Genomic DNA, 18,270 nt, shown 5'->3' with positions numbered 1-18,270 from the left:
CTTTAATCTTCCTTTCTCACCTTTCTTTTGCTTTACAAGTAATTTCTTTACTTGTATGTTCAAAGAAAAACTTGCATTAATTTCAACTAGGAGAGCAATATTTAGAGTTCTTTTTATGTGCTGTGCTTCTGGCTTTTGTAAACAATAATAGATAGAAATTTTAAAGATAATTTAAATGCCATTGCTCTGGCAGGACAGGCTGAGGATATTCCAAATCCACAAAGAAATGTAGTTTAAATGTGCATGCAGATTGGAAAAAATACAGAGTACTGGTTTACTGATTTTATGAAATACATATGTGGAAAACACTGTGCTTGTTATTAAAAAATCCCAAAAGACAACCAGCCAAAAAAGCCCAAACTGTACAAGAATGTCATTGTATCTGGAGTGTTTTTTTCTTGCAAACCCTGCCATTCCAGTTTGTAATAGTGGGCACTGCTAGTTTGTAAAGGGAGATGGACTCACACTGTCTTTCAAGGGGAATTGAACCTCTTTGAAGGTTTGTCGTTTCTTCTCTTTCTGCCTCAGAGGACACAGTGCAGCTGCTGTGACAGTGAGGCTCAGAGCTGTCACATCTCCAGGCAATCAGAGCCATCTCAGGTTGTGCCAGAGCAGCTCTTTCCTGATGTGCTGCTGCTCTTCCTAACATCTCTAAATATACAAGGGGATCTGAAGAACTCCACATTTTAGAGAAGGACATGGAAATCTGCTCCAACCTTTTGCTGTGCTCCTTGTTAAGTAGTTTTCTCATGTAAGAAAACTCTTATTTTCTTTGGAAAACTCTTTTCACCTCTCAAAACAAAATCTCCTTCCGTGTTTTGTCTTGGTGTTCTCTAGATGCATGGGCCAGGACCAGGTGTGAGTCTATGGTTATAAAACCAGTTTCATGCACAAAGCACCATGACTCAGCTTTGTTCTGTGAAAAACCATGAGAAGGCAGATGTCAGGGTAGATGATTTAAAAATAAAATCAGTACTGTTAATTGTGTGCATTTTCAGCAGCTATCAGTGATCTGAAGACGAGAAACTTGTTTTTTTCTCAGAGTGGAAAATGAGGTCTTGGTGTATGAATTAGGTTCCAGAAATGGAACCAAAATTTACTCTGATAAAGTCAGCTCTGTTACTTTCCATCTCTTTAATAACCCCTCAGCCTTGGGCACATGAGGGAGTTTTTGGCCACCCAGCTGGTGTGTTTTTGTGACTGCAGTCAGTGGGAAGGATCAAACTTAGAGAAAAGCCTGCCCTAAGCTTCATCCTCCCTCTGCAAAGGCAGCTGCCATGCACCAGTCAGTACCAGCACTGAGATCATTAATTCTGCTACTGATAAAGTGACACCACTAAAGGTTCTACCTTTAATGAACAAAGAGATCACTTTCACTTCCAGCTAAAACCAGCTATACATTATTAGCTCACTGGAGACACAGGGTTTTTTCAATATTTATCACACTATAGCACACCTCAAAATACTACAAATTAACTGTGCTTTTTCATCACATTTATATAGGGTATTATTTCAGTTGTTTAGATTTAAGGTAAGCATTTTGATAAGGTTGGTTATTTATTCCATATATTTAACTTCTAAGTACCTTGAAAGAAAAACTCCTCTCATTGCAAGGGGAAAAAAAAACTGATTTAAAAATCCAACACATTAATTTTAAAGCAAATAATACTTGTATGAGGTGGAAATGATGTATGGTAGAAATGATCCTATCAATTAAAACACATTTTTATGATTCACTATGAATATGAATGTACAGCAGCAGTGATGCCTCTGGCACTGTCACCTAATTCAGTCACAACTAAACCATTGTGATGACAAATCTCATTTAGGAAACTTCAAAAGTTGTTGGAATAATCATTGTCTTCACTTACCTTGAGACAACCAGAGGGAGAATCAGCATTTTCAGCATCCTCATCAGTAATTCACCAGGAAACTGGAAGTAACTAATTTCCTGGAAATACATGGAGAGATGCTTATTGTTTTGAGATAGAGACTGACTGTCTTCACAAATGCTGCTAGAACTGGGATAAGATAACACTGCTAAAATCTGCACCTTTGCTGCAAAGATAAGGTGGCAAAGATAGCAGGCTTTAAAAGGTGATTTTAAAATTAATTAGATTACATAATGTGTTCTTACTCAATGAACACACTGCATTGTTGGTTCCTTTGCAAAGGAAGACAAAAATTAGATGTGCCATCTCTTGGAGACTACAGTTAACCAGCTGCCCTGAATAATCTCTCCATTCTACATTTTGTCTGTTTTCCTAGATATGTTTGAAGCTATGGTTTGGACACAAATGATGTTCAGACTGACAGTGGTTTACAGTAGCAGAAGACAGAATTGGTTTAATTTGCTTGTATTTATAAATGCCTTATTTTTTAACTGAGATTTCAATTTTGTGCTCAAACAGTGTATTTATTAATGCATGCTGCTGTCTGTTCTGTCTGACTGATACAGCAGAAATGAGCACCAGCCAAGGGCTCAGTTGAAGTATGCTGGGGGAGAATTCCCCTAGTGACTTCAGTAACATGTTCTGCTAATGATGGGAAATCTCAAATTCATTAATATGAAACACCATTAATGTAATATAAACATCTGCACCCTTGTGCATCTAATGCTGAAAAATATTCCCAGTGTTTTCTTTAGCTCAATATGTTCTAAAATAGTACAAAATGCAATATATTGCACTACAGTTTCTGCAGGCCTATATTAAATGCTATATTTAATCTAGTTTAAATGCCCACTATTATTATCCATACCTGCAACATTCTACTGTGCTCCTGCTACGCTTTCAGGTGCCTGAGAGACCAGAACCCTGTGCTAGGCTGTTGTTTGAGAATGTGTGAAAAGACCCAAAGAACAGCTTGGATTGACAATCAGATGACACAAAACAATTTTAACAAACACACACTCGTTACTTTTACTTTCGAAAGCCCACCCTGCAGTTCCCCAGGGTAGATACACGTTTTATTATGTAAGTGTGGCATTTCCTCTGCCCTGAGCCGCTCTTACCTGCTGCGAGAGCCGCCTCGTCCTCAGGAAGAATCCCAGGAGGCAGCCGATGGTGACGGACAGCACCGAGAGGATGAGCAAACCATTCCTTTTACAAACATCTTTGATCCGAGCGAGGATTGCATCCAGGGCCACGGCCATGCTGTCCTCCCTGCTCTTCGGAGAAGAATCAGCATCCCATGGGGAGAGAATCCACTCGCTCCTCTTGCTCGGGTGCACGGATCTGGCTCTGGATAGATCAGATCAAAGCACTTCCAGTTCTGCTTAGCTGACCTGCAAGGTCACCCCTCTGCCAATGGCCACCAAGCAAGCAGCTGGCATTATTGTTCCAAATTAATACCAACAATCCTATTATCAACTACATCATTAAGAGCCTGGAAGAAGATTAGGGGGCTCTGGAAAATTAGAACAGAATGCAGTAGTATTTCTAAAACAAGACTAGTTCAAAACAAAGTGACACTCCTGGGACAAAGGCGATGCATTCCTCAGCCCCCCCAGTTTGGGGTCTGGACACCCAAACCCAGAAAAGGAGCCCTGCAAGGCAGCACTCAAAGAGGGAACAGAGCAGCTTTCCCAAAGGGCAGAGCAGGTAACATTTTGAACGGGACTATCACAGCAGGGCAAGCTAGGTGAAACTGGACTTCATTAATTAAAGCAGGCTTGGGTTTTTTTTGTTTTCATTGCCAAAAAAAGGCTGAATGAGCAGCATGAGAGACACGCATCGAACAGGAAATAGCCACAGACTGGAACATGCAAGGACACCTGTCATTAGGCATTTATTATCTTGGAAGTGAAATGATTTCACTTTTCTTCCAACCACTATGTTGATTAGAGTAGGGCCAATTTACTTTCAGAGGATTATCAGACTAAGCCACAGGGATTGCTTTCCTTTCCTTTGCTGTGTCCGCATTCAATCCCAATGCTGATTTTTATGCTGTTGAGTGTCTGATAAAAATACACCACCATAACCATTCACATGCCATGCTTTCCTATGGAAACATTTCTGTAGTTTCTAGTACATGCTAAGAGTACTCTGTTTTTATGGAAATATTCCCCGCAGTACAAAAGGCTGTGTGCTTACAATATTACATTTTATACCGTGATAAATCTTTGTTGTTAAATGCTCACGTATGAGTGAAAAAAACCTCAGGAGAGATGAAGCTGTTCTTTTTGGGATCTCAATCTGTGTAGTTGGTATGTGGATACACACACACACAAAAAAAAAAAAAGAGCGGGGGGGGAATAAAAGAAAAAAATACATGGAGTTTGTAATGTTGAACATAAAAAGAAGAGGATTACAGAAAATTGTATTAATTATTCAGAACGTTTTATTAGTGTTTATGTAAGAGGGCTGATGCTGAACTGCCCCAACACCCTGGTGACTTTACTACCTTAGCAGCACGTATCCTTTGGACTTTGGAGTGGAAAAAGAGAACAACGCTCTGCTTTTCCCGTTCGTTCCCGGAGCGCCAGAAGTAGCGGCGGGCGGGGCTCGGGCGGACCGGGCGGATCCCAGGAGGAGCGGGGCGGACCCCGGGAGCGGCGGGCGGGGCTCGGGAGGAGCGGCGGGCGGGGCTCGGGAGGAGCGGCGGGCGGGGCTCGGGAGGAGCGGCGGGCGGGGCTCGGGAGGAGCGGGCGGACCCCGGGAGCGGCGGGCGGACCCCGGGAGCGGCGGGCGGACCCCGGGAGCGGCGGGCGGACCCCGGGAGCGGCGGGCGGGGCTCGGCGCGGGCCTGACGCGATCATGGCGGCGCGGCAGCTGCTGAGGGCGGCCCCGGGGCGGCGCGGGTACAGCGGCGCGGGCGCCGCCGAGTTCCTGCACCGCAGCATCGTGCCCACCATGCACTACCAGAAGAGCCTGCCCAGGTAGGGCGGGGCCCGCCGCTCCGGGGGACGCGGCCCGGGGGCGGTGGCGGCCCGGGCTGTCGCTGTGAGGGGAGGCCGGAGGGAACGTCCGCTCTGTGCGGAGCGGTTCGGCTCCCCGGGTGTCTGTGTGACCGGGTACGATTAGACCTGCCGAAACCTCCCCTCGGCACCTAGTGTAACCCCATGAGTGTAACGGGATGGTGCTCTAGGAAACAAAACTCAGCCGCAGAGGAAGCTGACAAAGATACCGAATAGGAAATTTGTGAGGAAGAGATGTCCAGCACTCAGCTGTGAGGGGGAGGCCCGAACAGGGCTGGCAACCGAACTATTCCTTCTGCAGAGCTGCCTCTCCTGGCTGCTGTTCCTGTATTTCCTGCAAGGGATCAGCTCCCATCACTGCAGTACCTTTGTAAAAATACTGGTCCGTTTGGTTTTCTGCCTCATTTCCCAAGAACATTATAGTGTGCTGACTGATGTCCATCTAGTTCCTTGCTTCTCTTGTTCCACAAGAAACTTAAGAGACATTTGGATAATGTGCGTATATTATTAACCAATTTATATATAATATAATAGCATATACAGTACAGTGTGTGTCTATGTCTGTATGTATAGAATATATAATAGTATAAGGAAAGATATGGAAGAAAGGAGGCAAAGAGAGATGACTGTGTAAGAAACATGGATTCGTTCATATCCCTGCTCATCAAGTGCACATCTCTGTGTTCCACTTCATTCAGACTGCCAGTTCCCAAGCTAGAAGACACAATTACGAGATACCTGAATGCCCAGAAACCTCTTTTAAATGATGACCAGTTCAGGTATGGACAAACAAACATTGCAGTGTCATGTTCTGCTTCAAAGCCAAGTGTTAACATAAAAAATGTGACAGCATTTTTACTCTTTTCTTGATTGTTGCAGAAAAACTGAAGAACTTGCTCATGCCTTTGAAAAGGGGATTGGAAGAGAGCTGCATGAGCAACTGGTTGCTCAAGACAATCAAAACAAGCATACAAGTTACATCACAGGTGTGTTGGCCTGCTGGATGTAGGATAAGTCTGTAGGTCATCAGGCTTCATAACTGCTCATAATGCCTTAAATATAATTGGCTGAAGCTTTAAGTAGCCCAAAAACTTGGAATAACCTGCTGTGAATACTCTTTCTGGCTGTATTTGAGCAATTTCAGAGGCTGGTAGAAAGAAGAATGCTCATTATCTAACTTCATTTTTTCTACCAGAATTATAGGTAGCTAGATACTGGAACAATGGTATGTTTTTTCATGAGTTTATAGGGTTTAGGTTAAAGAGGAGCTTATCTAGCACTTCCCTTAAGGAAACTGAAGCAATCATTTCCAAATGTTATTTAGCAAAAACCCTAAACTTTGAGAGAGGGGAGGAGTCACAGAGTATAACTAGGTTTAGGAGGCAGAAGTGGTCAGTACTCAGGACTTAAAAGCCCTTAAAACTACAAAACTTTTATTTTAAGAACCAAAGAAAAGGAGTGACAGAAATAGGAAAATGAGAATAAATAGAAACAAATCAGGAGAGGGAGAACATACATATAGAGTTTTGGTTATTCTGCTTTATTACTGTTTCCACTTGCAAGTATCTGCTCATGAAAGTATTAGATAGCAGCAGAGATGCAAATAGTCCAATACCTATGGAAGTACAAGTTCCATGTTGCCAGTGAATGCACTTCTGTCCTTGCTGTCTGTTCAGACTGCCTGTTAAGGTGTTAGCTACCACTCAGTCTGTACAGAATACCAGAATATGTCATAAAAACTGCTGTTTGGTTTGTTGTATTTTATTTTCCATTCATTTTGAATAACATCTTGGGTTTTAAGTGGTGGCTTAATGTTGTTCATCAGTGCTAACCAGTATGCTGCTTTTTTGTCTGTGAATGGTAAGATGTCTGTATTACTTTTTGTTCAGTTATTTTTCTGCTTTATGCCTCATAAAAGACCTGTTGTGCTTGAAATTGGTTTCTGAAAGTATGTAGAGTTGTCTCCACCCTGAACTTTTAAGTCTGGGGTTAAAAGGCTACGTGTTGATGACAGATGTGGTTTTAAAACTGTGGATGAGTGTTGCTTACTTACATGTGAGAACCTGTAATTAAAGTTGTAACTCAGCAGCTGGAACTACTCATTGCCCTTCTTACAGTCCAGGTAGAAGGTTTAACCTCAGTGAGATGCACTCAGTGGCAGAAATTAATAGTTTAAGAGTAGGTAAAGGCATGAACCACTCCAAATGTGAGGCATGCACCAAAATAGAGCTGGGGAGCTGCACTTTATGTCCTGGGAGCTGAGGTTTATCACTGAGCCATAAAGTAAACAGGGAGTTGGCCCTTGTTGCTAATGACAGGGACACCTTTGACATGGATTATTCCAAACCCAGTGTTTTTATGATTAGCCAACAGTATCCTTCTTCATAATGGGAGTTTGGAGAAGCCTTGGATGAATTATTGCATATGTCTGTCTTGTTTAAAGGCAGTTTAGTGTGATTATTTGTGATCACTGTTAGACTACACAACCCTCTGGTCTGACTCAGGAAGCTGCTTTTATGTTCTGACTTCTTTCTTAACTCTCAATTTTCAGGTCCCTGGTTTGACATGTACCTAAAAGCACGTGAGCCTGTTGTTTTGAATTTTAATGCATTTATGTCTTTTAATCCTGATCCAAAATCGGAATACAACGATCAGCTCATACGAGCTACCAACATGACTGTTTCTGCCATACGTTTTATGAAGACCTTCAGGGCTGGTTACCTTGAGCCAGAGGTTTTTCACCTCAACCCAGAAAAAAGTGACACTGAGATCTTTAAAAAAATTATCCGATTTGTGCCTTCTTCAATTTCTTGGTTTGGTGCCTACATGGTCAATGCTTACCCCCTAGATATGTCTCAGTACTTCAGACTTTTCAATTCTACACGGCTTCCTAAGCTCAACAGAGATGAGCTTTATACAGATGAAAAGGCAAAACATTTGTTAGTGTTGAGAAATGGAAATTTTTATGTGTTTGATGTTATTGATAGAGATGGAAACATGTTGGAACCCTCAGAAATACAAGCACACTTGAAATACATCCTTAGTGACAGCAGTCCGGCCCCGGCCTTCCCTCTTGGCTACCTCACCAGTGAAAACCGAGATACATGGGCATTGCTGAGGAAGAATCTACTGGACAATGGCAATGAAGAAGCTCTTCAAAAAGTAGACTCTGCCATGTTTTGTTTGAGCTTAGATGATTTTGCCATTAAAGACTTTGTGCACTTGTCCCACACTATGTTGCATGGAGATGCTGCAAACCGCTGGTATGACAAATCCTTTAATCTTATCATAACTAAGGATGGCACTGCAGGAATTAATTTTGAACATTCCTGGGGAGATGGTGTGGCTGTGCTCAGGTTCCAGAATGAGGTTTTTAAAGATAGCACCAAGACACCAGCCATCAGCCCCCAGTCCCAGCCTGCTTCAGTCGACTCTTCCAGAGCAGTGCAGAAACTTGACTTTAAGCTGAACGATGCCTTAAAAGCAGGGATTACCAAAGCCAAACAGAAGTTTGACGCCACTGTAGAATCACTGTCTGTTAACATGATTCAGTTCCAAGAAGGGGGCAAGGAACTTCTAAAGCAGAAGAAGGTGAGCCCAGATGCTGTGGCTCAGCTGGCCTTCCAGATGGCTTTCCTTCGTCAGTACGACCAGACCGTCGCTACGTACGAGTCCTGCAGCACTGCAGCTTTCAAGCACGGCCGTACAGAGACCATACGTCCTGCCTCTATCTACACAAAGAAATGCTCTGAAGCCTTTGTCAAGGAACTCTCCAAACACAGCACAGAGGAGCTGCACAATTTGATAGTGGAGTGCTCCAAGTACCACGGCCGTTTGACGAAAGAGGCTGCTATGGGTAAGTGGGAATGCATCAAATACTCCTCCTCATGCACTGAAATGTCTAGTAAGGTTGCTGTAAATATTTACAACCAAATAATTTAATGTTGATGGAGGTCTAATGTAAACTTGACAAAAACAGTAGCAGAAGGCTGCAGTTTAAAGTGCATTCCTTCATTCTCACTCATTTCTTGATGGAGGAGTGCCTCTGTGCTTCCCACAGCATCTTTCATGTGTTGAGAATTTTTTATAATTCAGTTTTTGTCCTTAGAGAGTTGGACTATTTGAAGATTTCGTAAGTACTTAGTGCATGTTGAACAAGAACTTTAGCTTAAGTCTGAGGAGGTACTGTCTTATCTCTGCAGGGAATAAAGGCTTTAATGACTTCCAAATCAAAATCATTTTTTGGCCATGCTGCTTACTCCTGGAATTTTTGTAAATGCTTTCTTTTGAACGGTCCTTTAAAATTGATAGCAGTAAAACTGACTATTGATTATCCCATAGAGCCTCAAATCTGCCTCCTTTTCTTGGTGCAAGATGCTCTTCCTCTTTATATTAAGTTTCAGGAAAGGCTTTTTCTGCATTGAAGAACTTTTCTATGTTCAGATAAATAGTTAATCAAAGAATGTGATGTATTACTCAAGTTAACACTGCACTTTTGTACTCTCCTGATCCCGTTTAGGCTTGCAGTAAAACAAGCAGGCCCTCTTTTCCTGGAATATGGGCATGAAAAGTCTGAAAAATACTTCCTACCAGTACAAAAATAAACTCCACTTCTATGGACCTCTTTTGTGGCTGAGGTGAGTTTACTTCTCTCTAATAGCTGTTGTTCTCTTTCCCCAGGCCAGGGCTTTGACCGGCATCTCTTCAGCCTGCGCTACTTGGCCTTATCCAAGGGGCTGCCCCTGCCGGATTTCTATCAGGACCAAGCCTACGCTCGCATTAACCACAACATCATTTCCACCAGCACCTTGGTGAGCCCAGCTGTGCAGTTAGGAGGGTTTGGCCCCGTGGTGTCTGATGGTTTTGGAGTGGGGTATCAGGTACAAGATGACTGGATAGGTTGTAATGTTTCCTCTTACCCAGCTAGGAATGGTAAAGAATTCCTTCAGTGTATATACAAGTCACTAGAAGATATCTTTAATGTTTTAAAGGGCAAGAAAATTGGTAGTTAAGACATAAAGACACTGCAACACTTTACAGTTGCAGAACAAAATGCAGATTATGTCTAATTGACATACTAATCAGTGTTCAGCATGGCTGAGACTGCCCAACTTAATTGGCTTCATGTATCATCATTGCACTTGAATACTGTTAGATTCACTAGGAAATTTCTGTCTGTTTTAAAGAAATTAATTACAGACCTTGAATGCATTTCAGGAAATACAGACATTAACTATGTCAAATTGAGTAACAGATCTATGTGTTCTTAAAACACATAATCTAAAATAAGCATTTTTATTGAGTTAATGGAGTTGGAACACCTGTGTTCCATAAGTGTTCAGACAGACTACAGTACTGTGACACCACTCTTGAACTTGGTTTTAAAAAAATACATGCAATAATTTTAAATATGGAAGAGTGGTTCCATTTGCACTCTTGCAGTAAGCTTGCTTACTAACTTGTCACACTTATCTCTTTAAACTTGAATTTATATCAGAACTGATTGTGCCTCAACTACCTGAAGCCTTTCCACTATAAAAGCTTTGAGACAAAAATGAAGTGGGAGGCTTTAAGTAACCTGCAGTCACCAACTGGGTTGTTAAACAGACTGGAAAAGATTGTATTTTAATAAAGCTGTCTGTTAGTAACCACAAAGTTCTTTTATTGCATGTCTAAGTCATACAGCATGGGTAGACCCTTTTATCAATAGCTTATGTTTCTTACAAAGGTTGAAAAGAAAAATTGCTGCAAGCATTCTGTCTGGTATGTAGACCTTGAATTCCTGCCTTTTACCCGGTTGATTTCCACTCTTTTTCTTCTGGGAGGCTGAGTCTTTCTGTGGAGCTGAATTGCACAGTGGTGTTGGTTTCTGTCATCTGTGTAAAACCAATGCAGCTCCTGTCCACTGACCCAGACAACCAAATTCAGCAGTGGAACAGGAAAGTCTGGGCACATTGGTTGGATGTGACAGATCAGAGGCTCAGAAACCACCTCCCTTTGCTCCTCCTTTGTGGGAATCTCAGATCCAGGTTCTCCCAGGGCCTTTTTCATTTAGCACAGTAAGTGTAAGCAATACCTGTCCTGGAAATATGAAATAAAAGCAGTGGAGAGTCATGCTTTTCATACATGAGCCTTAAGGCTTTGCTCCTGTAATGTTATGCCTGTAATCCTAGCAAGATTGTGAGTGCACTTGCCAAGGAGTACATAGTCTGTCTTCAGCTAAAAATGAGGTTTACTGAATGGTATACTTGGAAAGAGAACTTGCTTTTCAGAGGATTGTAACTGTGTAAATGTCAACAGCAGTGAAGTTTAGTAAATGTTCACAGGAAACTCAGCTCAGTCTTTACCTAAGTGGCAGAAAGCTGCTTAAGGGTGCAGCTGTTCCCTGAACAGTTAACACAGTGCCTTTACTAATGCTTGTAACCATTTCCTCATGACAGGAGTGGTGAGTGGGAAGACTTTATTTGCTTATGAGCAATCAATTGTGCACACTTCGTGGTAACCAGTTATTAAAACCTTTAAGGCTGTAAGTTGTGTAAGTAGTTACTGTATCCATTTATTGTAGCTACAGGCAGTCCACCACAAGCACCCAACTCCAAACCCCTGCAGCATTAAGGACATGGCACAGCTCAGTCAATATGTACTATTTTCAGTTTGTACTGAGGCCATCTCCAAGTGTTCCATGGGAAATATTTTATTAGGGCATGCTGGCAACAGAAAGCACAACTCAGGGATGTCAGTCAAAGGTTGAACTCGATCTTGGAGATCACAGAATGATTCTGTGAGCTTGGGTTTACATTTCTGAAGTGCAGCCATGTAAAAAAGTAACTCCAAGGAAGCTGCATATGTGATGTTTACAACTCCTCCACCAATAACCATGTTATAATTTGTTTGGGGTATGAACTTCAGCATTTTACAAATTTATGGGTAACTTCATAGATCCCAACAGATTCCTTTGTTTTTTCATCATAGTCATTCCAATCCTGTAGGAAATAAGATTTCACAGAGTTAGTTACAGAGGACAGAAGGCACACAGACTGAAATTCGAACTAAACTTCACTCAAAGTTTGGGTCTTAGATATCTGTAGAAAGTTAAAATTTAACAGGTGAGAGTAGCAAGGGCACTAACCTGAAATTAAATCAGTATTTTTATATTTATATATGTATATTACTGGGGTTTATTTTCTTAGGTAGTTCCCCAGGCTGTAGTGGACAAACAGCAGCCATGGCAGGTGAAAGGATTATCTATCATTTACAATACCCTAGTCAGGTGGGTAAGCAGACAAGCAGATCCCTGCCAAGTAGGATACCAGGGAACAGATTTGACCTTGAGATTCCTGCTCACAGCCAAGGAAGATTTGCAATGCTGGTGTCATTATCCTGAGCTTTGAAGGACAGTGTCTATATTACTTTTTAACCTCTCTGTGCACCGGACAATGGGCAGGGATCTTCCTAGAAAAATAAAACCACCATTTTAATAACCCCAGCTATTTAGTATTTCAGGTTCTTGCTCTCTGGAATTCCTGAGTGACTGAAATCTTTGTCAGCTGCTCAGTTAACAAATCCTTACTTCTAAAATGACACTGTTAGTAATGGTAGTTGTTCATACTCAATTCAGTTTTACTCTCCAGCTGTGGCCTTCCTGTGGCTACAGGAAGAGCAAAACCAGTCTAGGGTGTGTATTTTGGACTAGTGATGTGGGTAAAGCAAGCTAGATAAGCAGTTTTGCTAGTGAAACTAAGACAACATACCTTTTCTAACAGGTTTATGTCATTGAAAGGTGTGCCAGATTCTGCACCTTCAGCAGCAAACCCTGCCTGCAAACACATTTGCAGAAAGCTTTTTAAATTACGTTGTAAATATGAAACATCCAAAGATTTAAAAATATCATTGAAACATTTGAAGAAAGTAGCTCAGCACAAAACTGTGTTGTATTTCTTTAAAATTATGTAGAAAGAATGGGAAAGCTCTTTCCTGGTTAGTGTCAGTGTAAGGTTGGGACCCTGCTTGTGCAGGGTCAAATTCAATCCAGGCAGCCAGAGTAAAATGAGGGAACACCATTTCTCTATTTTTCCCAGCAAAAAAAGTATTTCCAACTATTCTAGATAATGTTAAACCTTAGTTTCTAAGTATATGTAGCAGCATCCAATTACTACTAATAGCTTTGTGTTCAGAGTCCACATAGGCATAACAGCTTCATAATACACTGTAAGGAAAGTAATAGAAAACGTGGAAGAAAGTTAATAGTTCTAGCTTGAATATTGTCAGAACTCAAGACACTCTAGAGAAGGAGCAGCTTGTACTGGATTTATGTACACAAGTGACAAGCAAGCTTTATGTGTAAGGAGGATCAGCTGGCTGAGTGAACAGATTAGTATCCCAAACAAGCATTTCACAGGGGACTGTTCTTCACTGCCATCTGTTTGCCAACAGCAAACACTGTTGCTGTTTTTAAAGAGTGGAGAAAGGACAGCTCTAGGAAGGTGCTCTGGTTTATCTTCTACAGGAACAGCTCTCTCACTTTAGGGTTCACAGTTACCAAGCTGTACAGTAAGATTTACTAGTTTTAAAGATACATTTAAAAATCCCAGCCACTTCTGTAGCACACAGTAAGGTTTCTTACATTGCAGATTGTAACTAGAGAATTTTATTAACAAGTGGCTAAAAATCAAAGGTAGCTTCTTCCTGGTTTTCTGCAAGGGATCTACACTTGCATTTTGGATAAAGAAATTCCCATTAGTGCTAGTCAGACATTTAGCTGTAAGAATGTGCTAAGTAAGCCACAGGACTTTAAAATATTTGGGGATTTGAATGGAAGGTTAAGCACTTGGGAGTTAAATAAATCACAGAGTGTGGCAGATCTAACAAATCTAACAACAGGAGAGGGATCTGCAGGGCACAGTGGCCTTTTGGTGACTGTCAGAAACCTGTATCCAGGGAACTGCTGGGGAGGAGAGGAAGATCAGCATCATGGGTCAAAAACTGAGCTAAGTACAGAACAAACAGCAGAAAAATAAAGGAAGCTCTGCTTTTGCCACCTGGAGCCATTCTCCAGCAACGTGGTGAATGCAATTGCAAACTTCTGCACTAGGTCTAAAATGAGGGTTTATATCAGAGAAACAAAGGATCCTTTCTCCTCTCTAACACTCAAATGTTTTGGGGTGGTGGTTAGTTTTTTTTTTAGTAACTACTATAATAAATTAGAATAAGACACACAAGCATTAAGCCACTTGACTCCAAGTGTTGGTTGTATTATGTGTACCAAAAAGTACAGAAAAAATGCAGTGATTCTATGGCCACATCCCATGTTTAGTAATCAAAAGTGAGATCTAGGGTTGTGCAGAAGCCAGGCTGGCTTGGATCATGCCAAATATAAAGCAGTTGACAAAATTGTTCAGAACTGCAGAAGACATTTTAGCATCAGAAAACTCTCATTTACTGATTTAGGCACCCAAAAATTCACTGAAAGACCTCTTCAGGGATTCAAGTACTCTCTGGTCAAGTGCACCAAACTCAGAATATTAAATTAAAATTTTTGTTACAACTGTCAAGTTTTTGTTCTGTAGATGAAATTCACAGCTAGGATGCAGAGCTATAAACATCTCCTACATTTTGTAGTCTTCCCAAATTCTTCTTCAAGTGCAAGTTTCTATGTCTGATTGCAAAGTTTTCAAGCAGGAATAAACTAATAACAATTCTGGAATAAAAGAATAATAATTCATCAAAAAGATGGACTTCACTTAAAGACCTCCCCCAGCACACTGCAGTGGGGATTCTATTTATATCAAATTCGTTGTAGGATTGGCTTTTTTTGGCTGTTTCTTAGCACAGCATCCCAGTCTGAGAGAAGGATAAGACAGGTTTATATTTGTCAGTCTATTTACACCTAATCCGACTGGAATAATAGGTTAAATATAGAAGGGAGTGTGGCATAGAGCATGACCATGCACAAGAGATGAGTCACTGCACACTGGCCCTGAAGAATCCTTTAACTCTGAACCTTGAGGAGTGCTTTGCACCAACCTTTAACTACCACTAATCTCCAGGCTTTGTCTGCTCAAGCTGCAAATGGAAAAATGCCAGTGCTCATTTCCCGTGGCTCTGGTGATCAACCCCAAAGAAAATCTGGTGTTTTTTTAGAGGATACACACTGAAATGTGTTCATAACCTGAGCTTGATGAGCTCTGTAATGCACCAAGGAGCAAGTGGGGCTCTGTCTAATGCTGCACTTTCCCTTTGGGAAAGACTCTCTTTGGCAATAACCTGAGCAATGAAGACCTCTCTGATGAATTCAGATTAACAGAGAGTCACCTGTGAGGCAGTTTGAGTACAACTCCAAGGTGTGCTTAGTTTTAGATTTTACTGGCACAGAGAATACAGAACAGAACAGAACAGTACAGAACACAGTACAGTGAATACCAGCTGTTCATGTTAGCTGTTTGGCTTTTTCTTGAGTCAAATGAAGTAAAACAAGAAACTGTGGAAGGATGGGTATCTGAGAAGGTCTAAGATGTTCCAGAACCATTTCAAACAGTGTGTATTTTATCACTGTAGAAGTGCTTTTAAAAAACAGAAAGGAATCACAAATAAGAACTCACCTGTGGTTGAAAGTCAACAGGTTCCAGACCTCTGCATTCAAACTCCACAATTGTTTTGAATTTCTCGCTGTCTTCAGCCTGTAATTGAGTAAGAAAACCATTAGTTTCCATCTAACAGAGACAGTGACAAGCATTAGTCTAGGAATGGATTGCTTTAAAGGCAGCACTGCCATCTCTGGTGCCCAAGGGGACAGCAAAACCCTAGGGCTCATTTCATAGGTGGTCACTAACTGGAATTTCTTAATCTGCCATGAGGAAGTCTTCAAAAGGAAACCTAGAAGGGCATTATATAATCACCTCTAATTTGGTGATACAGTTCTGTGCTGGCTTTTGAAATGTATTAGATTATTCTACACTTGAGACTTTACAGGAGTCTACAAGACAGATTCTGTCCAGGAACAACACCAGCTTTTTGTGTTCTTGAAGGAGGATGATAAAGCAAAAACTCAAAATACTGTTAATGCTTGTTTATCTTTCACTTGTTACATAGAAGAGGAAACAAACTTACATTGTAAGGCTTGATTGTCTGACTTAAAATTTCTAAAACAAAACAAAAAAAAGTATACAAGTGAGTGGCACTATGTCTTCAGTTTTATTCAGCACAAACCAAGCACTAGGATCTTCCTCCACAGCAATATCCTTGTACAAAGCAAAAGAAACAAAGTCAGCAAGCATTTCCTACAGCTGGTCTTCAAAAGTGAGAATTTAATTTTTCTCCCTTCTCCTGAGAAGTTTACACTGCACTATTTTTCCATAGCAATGCCAAAAGATTACATGCTTTTGTAAAATAACAATACAGATGAGTTTTGTTCATGCAGAAGCCTGGACTCACCAGGAGGCCTTGCTGTCTCCCTGAACTGATGTCCAGAATGTGTCTGTTGGGAACTCAAGCACCAGTGTACAAGGGAAGAAATCCCTTGAATCCCTGGTGAAAGCTCTTTACAAAGGGTGTCAAGCAAAAACAGGGACTGAAAGATGAGCTGTAAAATGATGATGCCTGGTCAGTGTCCAAGCACGTACCGATGGAGTTCTCCCTGGAGCACAGCTTGCACTTCTGCACCATGGTGGCACTTCCTCGGCCGCCCTTCAGGGGAGCACTGTCCTAAAATCCGGGACAAGAGAGACATTTGTAACCACTTCAGCTGAGCCACTGCAAATCTCTGCAAAGGTAAGGTAGTTTTTACAATGATCTTTAGCTTTCTAAACACACTGCAACAAGGCAGCTTTTTTTTTTAATTAGAGATTAATAATTTAACAAGCTGCCATTATCAAAGAATAATTCTTTGATAGGGAATAAGAGATATTTATGTCTTATCCATATATGCATGCTCTACTAATTCTTCAAAATACATTCTTACCATTCAGCTGTATGCAACAAAAAGGGATGATTGTTGCTAAGAACAGACAAGTATCCCTGACAAATTTTATCCTGCTTTTTCAGCTTCCAAATGCTGAAAAATTTAGCATAATTAAAAGTGATTTAGCATGCTTAAATCATCTTGATTTACCTAACCGTCTCCAAAAGGATTCCATCAGCATCAGAGAAATATAAATATGCTGCACGCACAACCTTATTTTGATACCACTTCAAAAAATTTTTTTTAAATTAAATTTTTATAGAGAGGTGTTTCTAAAAAACAGATGTAATACTTTGTTACCAACGGTCACCATTCAAATGGCATGTATCAATTGACAGTCTCAAAATATTTATTTTAATATGGAACATGAAAATTATCTAAATGCATATAGCTATTTAAAAACGATCTCATCTAGAGGGTAAGTTGTCACATCTTCGACGCGGATACAGTGTAAGAGGCAGGTTTGTGTTCTCATTTTTGCTCAGAGGTAGGTTAGAGGGGCACACGCACCATCAGCCGCAGGTACTGCCACTTTTCCGAGACTTCACCGCAGTTCCCACATTTCAGCTGGAGAACACAAACCGGAAGGTTGAAAGGTGTCAATAATCAGGGACGTGCGCCGCTCCCGGCCCCGGCCCCGCGGCCCCGCACCTTGAGGTACCAGCGGAAATCCTCGCCCTCGGCCCGCAGCCGGGTGATGTTCTCCAGCGTGGCGCGGAGCTGCAGCCCGATCCTCTGCAAGGCAAGCGGCGGAGAGCGTCAGGCCGGCCCGGCTCCCCCTACAGCCACGGCCCGGCGGCTCCGGCCACAGCTCTCACCTACCCCCACGGCCCGGGGGCTCCGGCCAAAGCTCTCACCTACCCCCATGGCCCGGGGGCTCCGGCCAAAGCTCTGTTCTCCCCCATGGCCCGGGGGCTCCGGCCACAGCTCTCACCTACCCCCATGGCTGAGCAGATTCTGTGCAATTCCCGGCTCCTCGCGCCCCTCGGCCGTGCCCTCAGCCAAGATGGCGGCTCCGCCCTCGCTGCCCGGCTGCGCCGGCGCGGAGCCGCCTCTGCCCTCAGTCAAGATGGCGGCCGCCAGCGCCCCGGCGCGCGGGATGGCGGGAGGTGCCTGTGGGACAGGGAGGGAGAGCGGGAAGCACTGGCCTTTTCAACATTACACGTCAATTAATCGCGTTTTGTTTTTTAAATGCATCGTCTTCTTAGCGAATACAGACGTGTTAAGAGAAAGCAAAAGCGCGGTTTGGCAGCACTGCTATGGGGTCCACTCTCAGGGCCTGTGGGGGACCCCTCAAAGTCTTTTAACTAATGCAGCACAACAGATCTGCTAGCCCAGAACTAAACTACATTCCAGATTGCTTTTCAGCTTCTCTGCAGCTGAACGGGACGATCAG

The 18,270-nt window shown here is 42.2% G+C and overlaps 3 protein-coding genes across 4 annotated transcripts in view; 1 reads left to right on the top strand and 2 right to left on the bottom strand.

Annotated features, from left to right (window-relative positions):
* Positions 1-3,196, bottom strand: part of SLC1A7 (solute carrier family 1 member 7) — a 48,200-nt gene extending 45,004 nt beyond the window's left edge. The window contains exons 1-2 of the mRNA XM_033067609.1: positions 3,014-3,196; positions 1,872-1,951 (exon numbers count right to left, since the gene is read on the bottom strand). Coding sequence (XP_032923500.1) covers positions 1,872-1,951; positions 3,014-3,154 — 221 coding nt within the window. The 5' untranslated portion in view covers positions 3,155-3,196. The remainder of the gene's footprint in view (positions 1-1,871; positions 1,952-3,013) is intronic.
* A 1,540-nt stretch (positions 3,197-4,736) lies between these two features.
* Positions 4,737-11,450, top strand: CPT2 (carnitine palmitoyltransferase 2). Its single transcript, XM_033067472.1, has 5 exons — positions 4,737-4,879; positions 5,617-5,697; positions 5,798-5,904; positions 7,470-8,774; positions 9,599-11,450. The coding sequence occupies exons 1-5, from the start codon at positions 4,758-4,760 to the stop codon at positions 9,928-9,930; spliced, it is 1,947 nt and encodes a 648-aa protein (XP_032923363.1). The 5' UTR covers positions 4,737-4,757; the 3' UTR covers positions 9,931-11,450.
* A 138-nt stretch (positions 11,451-11,588) lies between these two features.
* CZIB (CXXC motif containing zinc binding protein) lies at positions 11,589-17,923 on the bottom strand. 2 transcript variants are annotated; one of them, XM_033067475.2, is made up of 8 exons: positions 17,813-17,923; positions 17,526-17,609; positions 17,385-17,441; positions 16,537-16,618; positions 16,025-16,056; positions 15,517-15,594; positions 12,670-12,735; positions 11,589-11,901 (listed from the first exon to the last, which is right to left on the bottom strand). In XM_033067475.2, the coding sequence occupies exons 1-8, from the start codon at positions 17,816-17,818 to the stop codon at positions 11,824-11,826; spliced, it is 483 nt and encodes a 160-aa protein (XP_032923366.1). In that variant the 5' UTR covers positions 17,819-17,923; the 3' UTR covers positions 11,589-11,823. The 2 variants fall into 2 exon arrangements, with proteins under 2 accessions (XP_032923366.1, XP_032923367.1); XM_033067476.2 differs by lacking the exons at positions 11,589-11,901; positions 12,670-12,735; positions 15,517-15,594; positions 16,025-16,056 and adding an exon at positions 16,063-16,453.
* Between the last annotated feature and the right edge of the window lie 347 nt (positions 17,924-18,270).

This window comes from Catharus ustulatus, chromosome 9, assembly GCF_009819885.2.
Source record: "Catharus ustulatus isolate bCatUst1 chromosome 9, bCatUst1.pri.v2, whole genome shotgun sequence".
Taxonomy (NCBI): domain Eukaryota; kingdom Metazoa; phylum Chordata; class Aves; order Passeriformes; family Turdidae; genus Catharus; species Catharus ustulatus.
Note: the sequence above shows the minus strand (reverse complement) of the source record. Positions and strands in the feature narration are given on the sequence as shown.

Bases quoted from the DNA above. Each gene is read 5' to 3' on its own strand.
- CZIB (XM_033067475.2), bottom strand. The intron at 17,442-17,525 runs GTGCGGGGCCGC...TGTGTTCTCCAG, and splicing joins ATTTCCGCTGGTACCTCAAG to CTGAAATGTGGGAACTGCGG. The intron at 16,619-17,384 runs GTGCGTGTGCCC...CCCGGATTTTAG, and splicing joins GGCAGTACCTGCGGCTGATG to GACAGTGCTCCCCTGAAGGG.
- CPT2 (XM_033067472.1), top strand. From the start codon at position 4,758: ATGGCGGCGCGGCAGCTGCTGAGGGCGGCCCCGGGGCGGCGCGGGTAC. The intron at 4,880-5,616 runs GTAGGGCGGGGC...CACTTCATTCAG, and splicing joins TACCAGAAGAGCCTGCCCAG to ACTGCCAGTTCCCAAGCTAG. The intron at 5,905-7,469 runs GTGTGTTGGCCT...CTCAATTTTCAG, and splicing joins GCATACAAGTTACATCACAG to GTCCCTGGTTTGACATGTAC.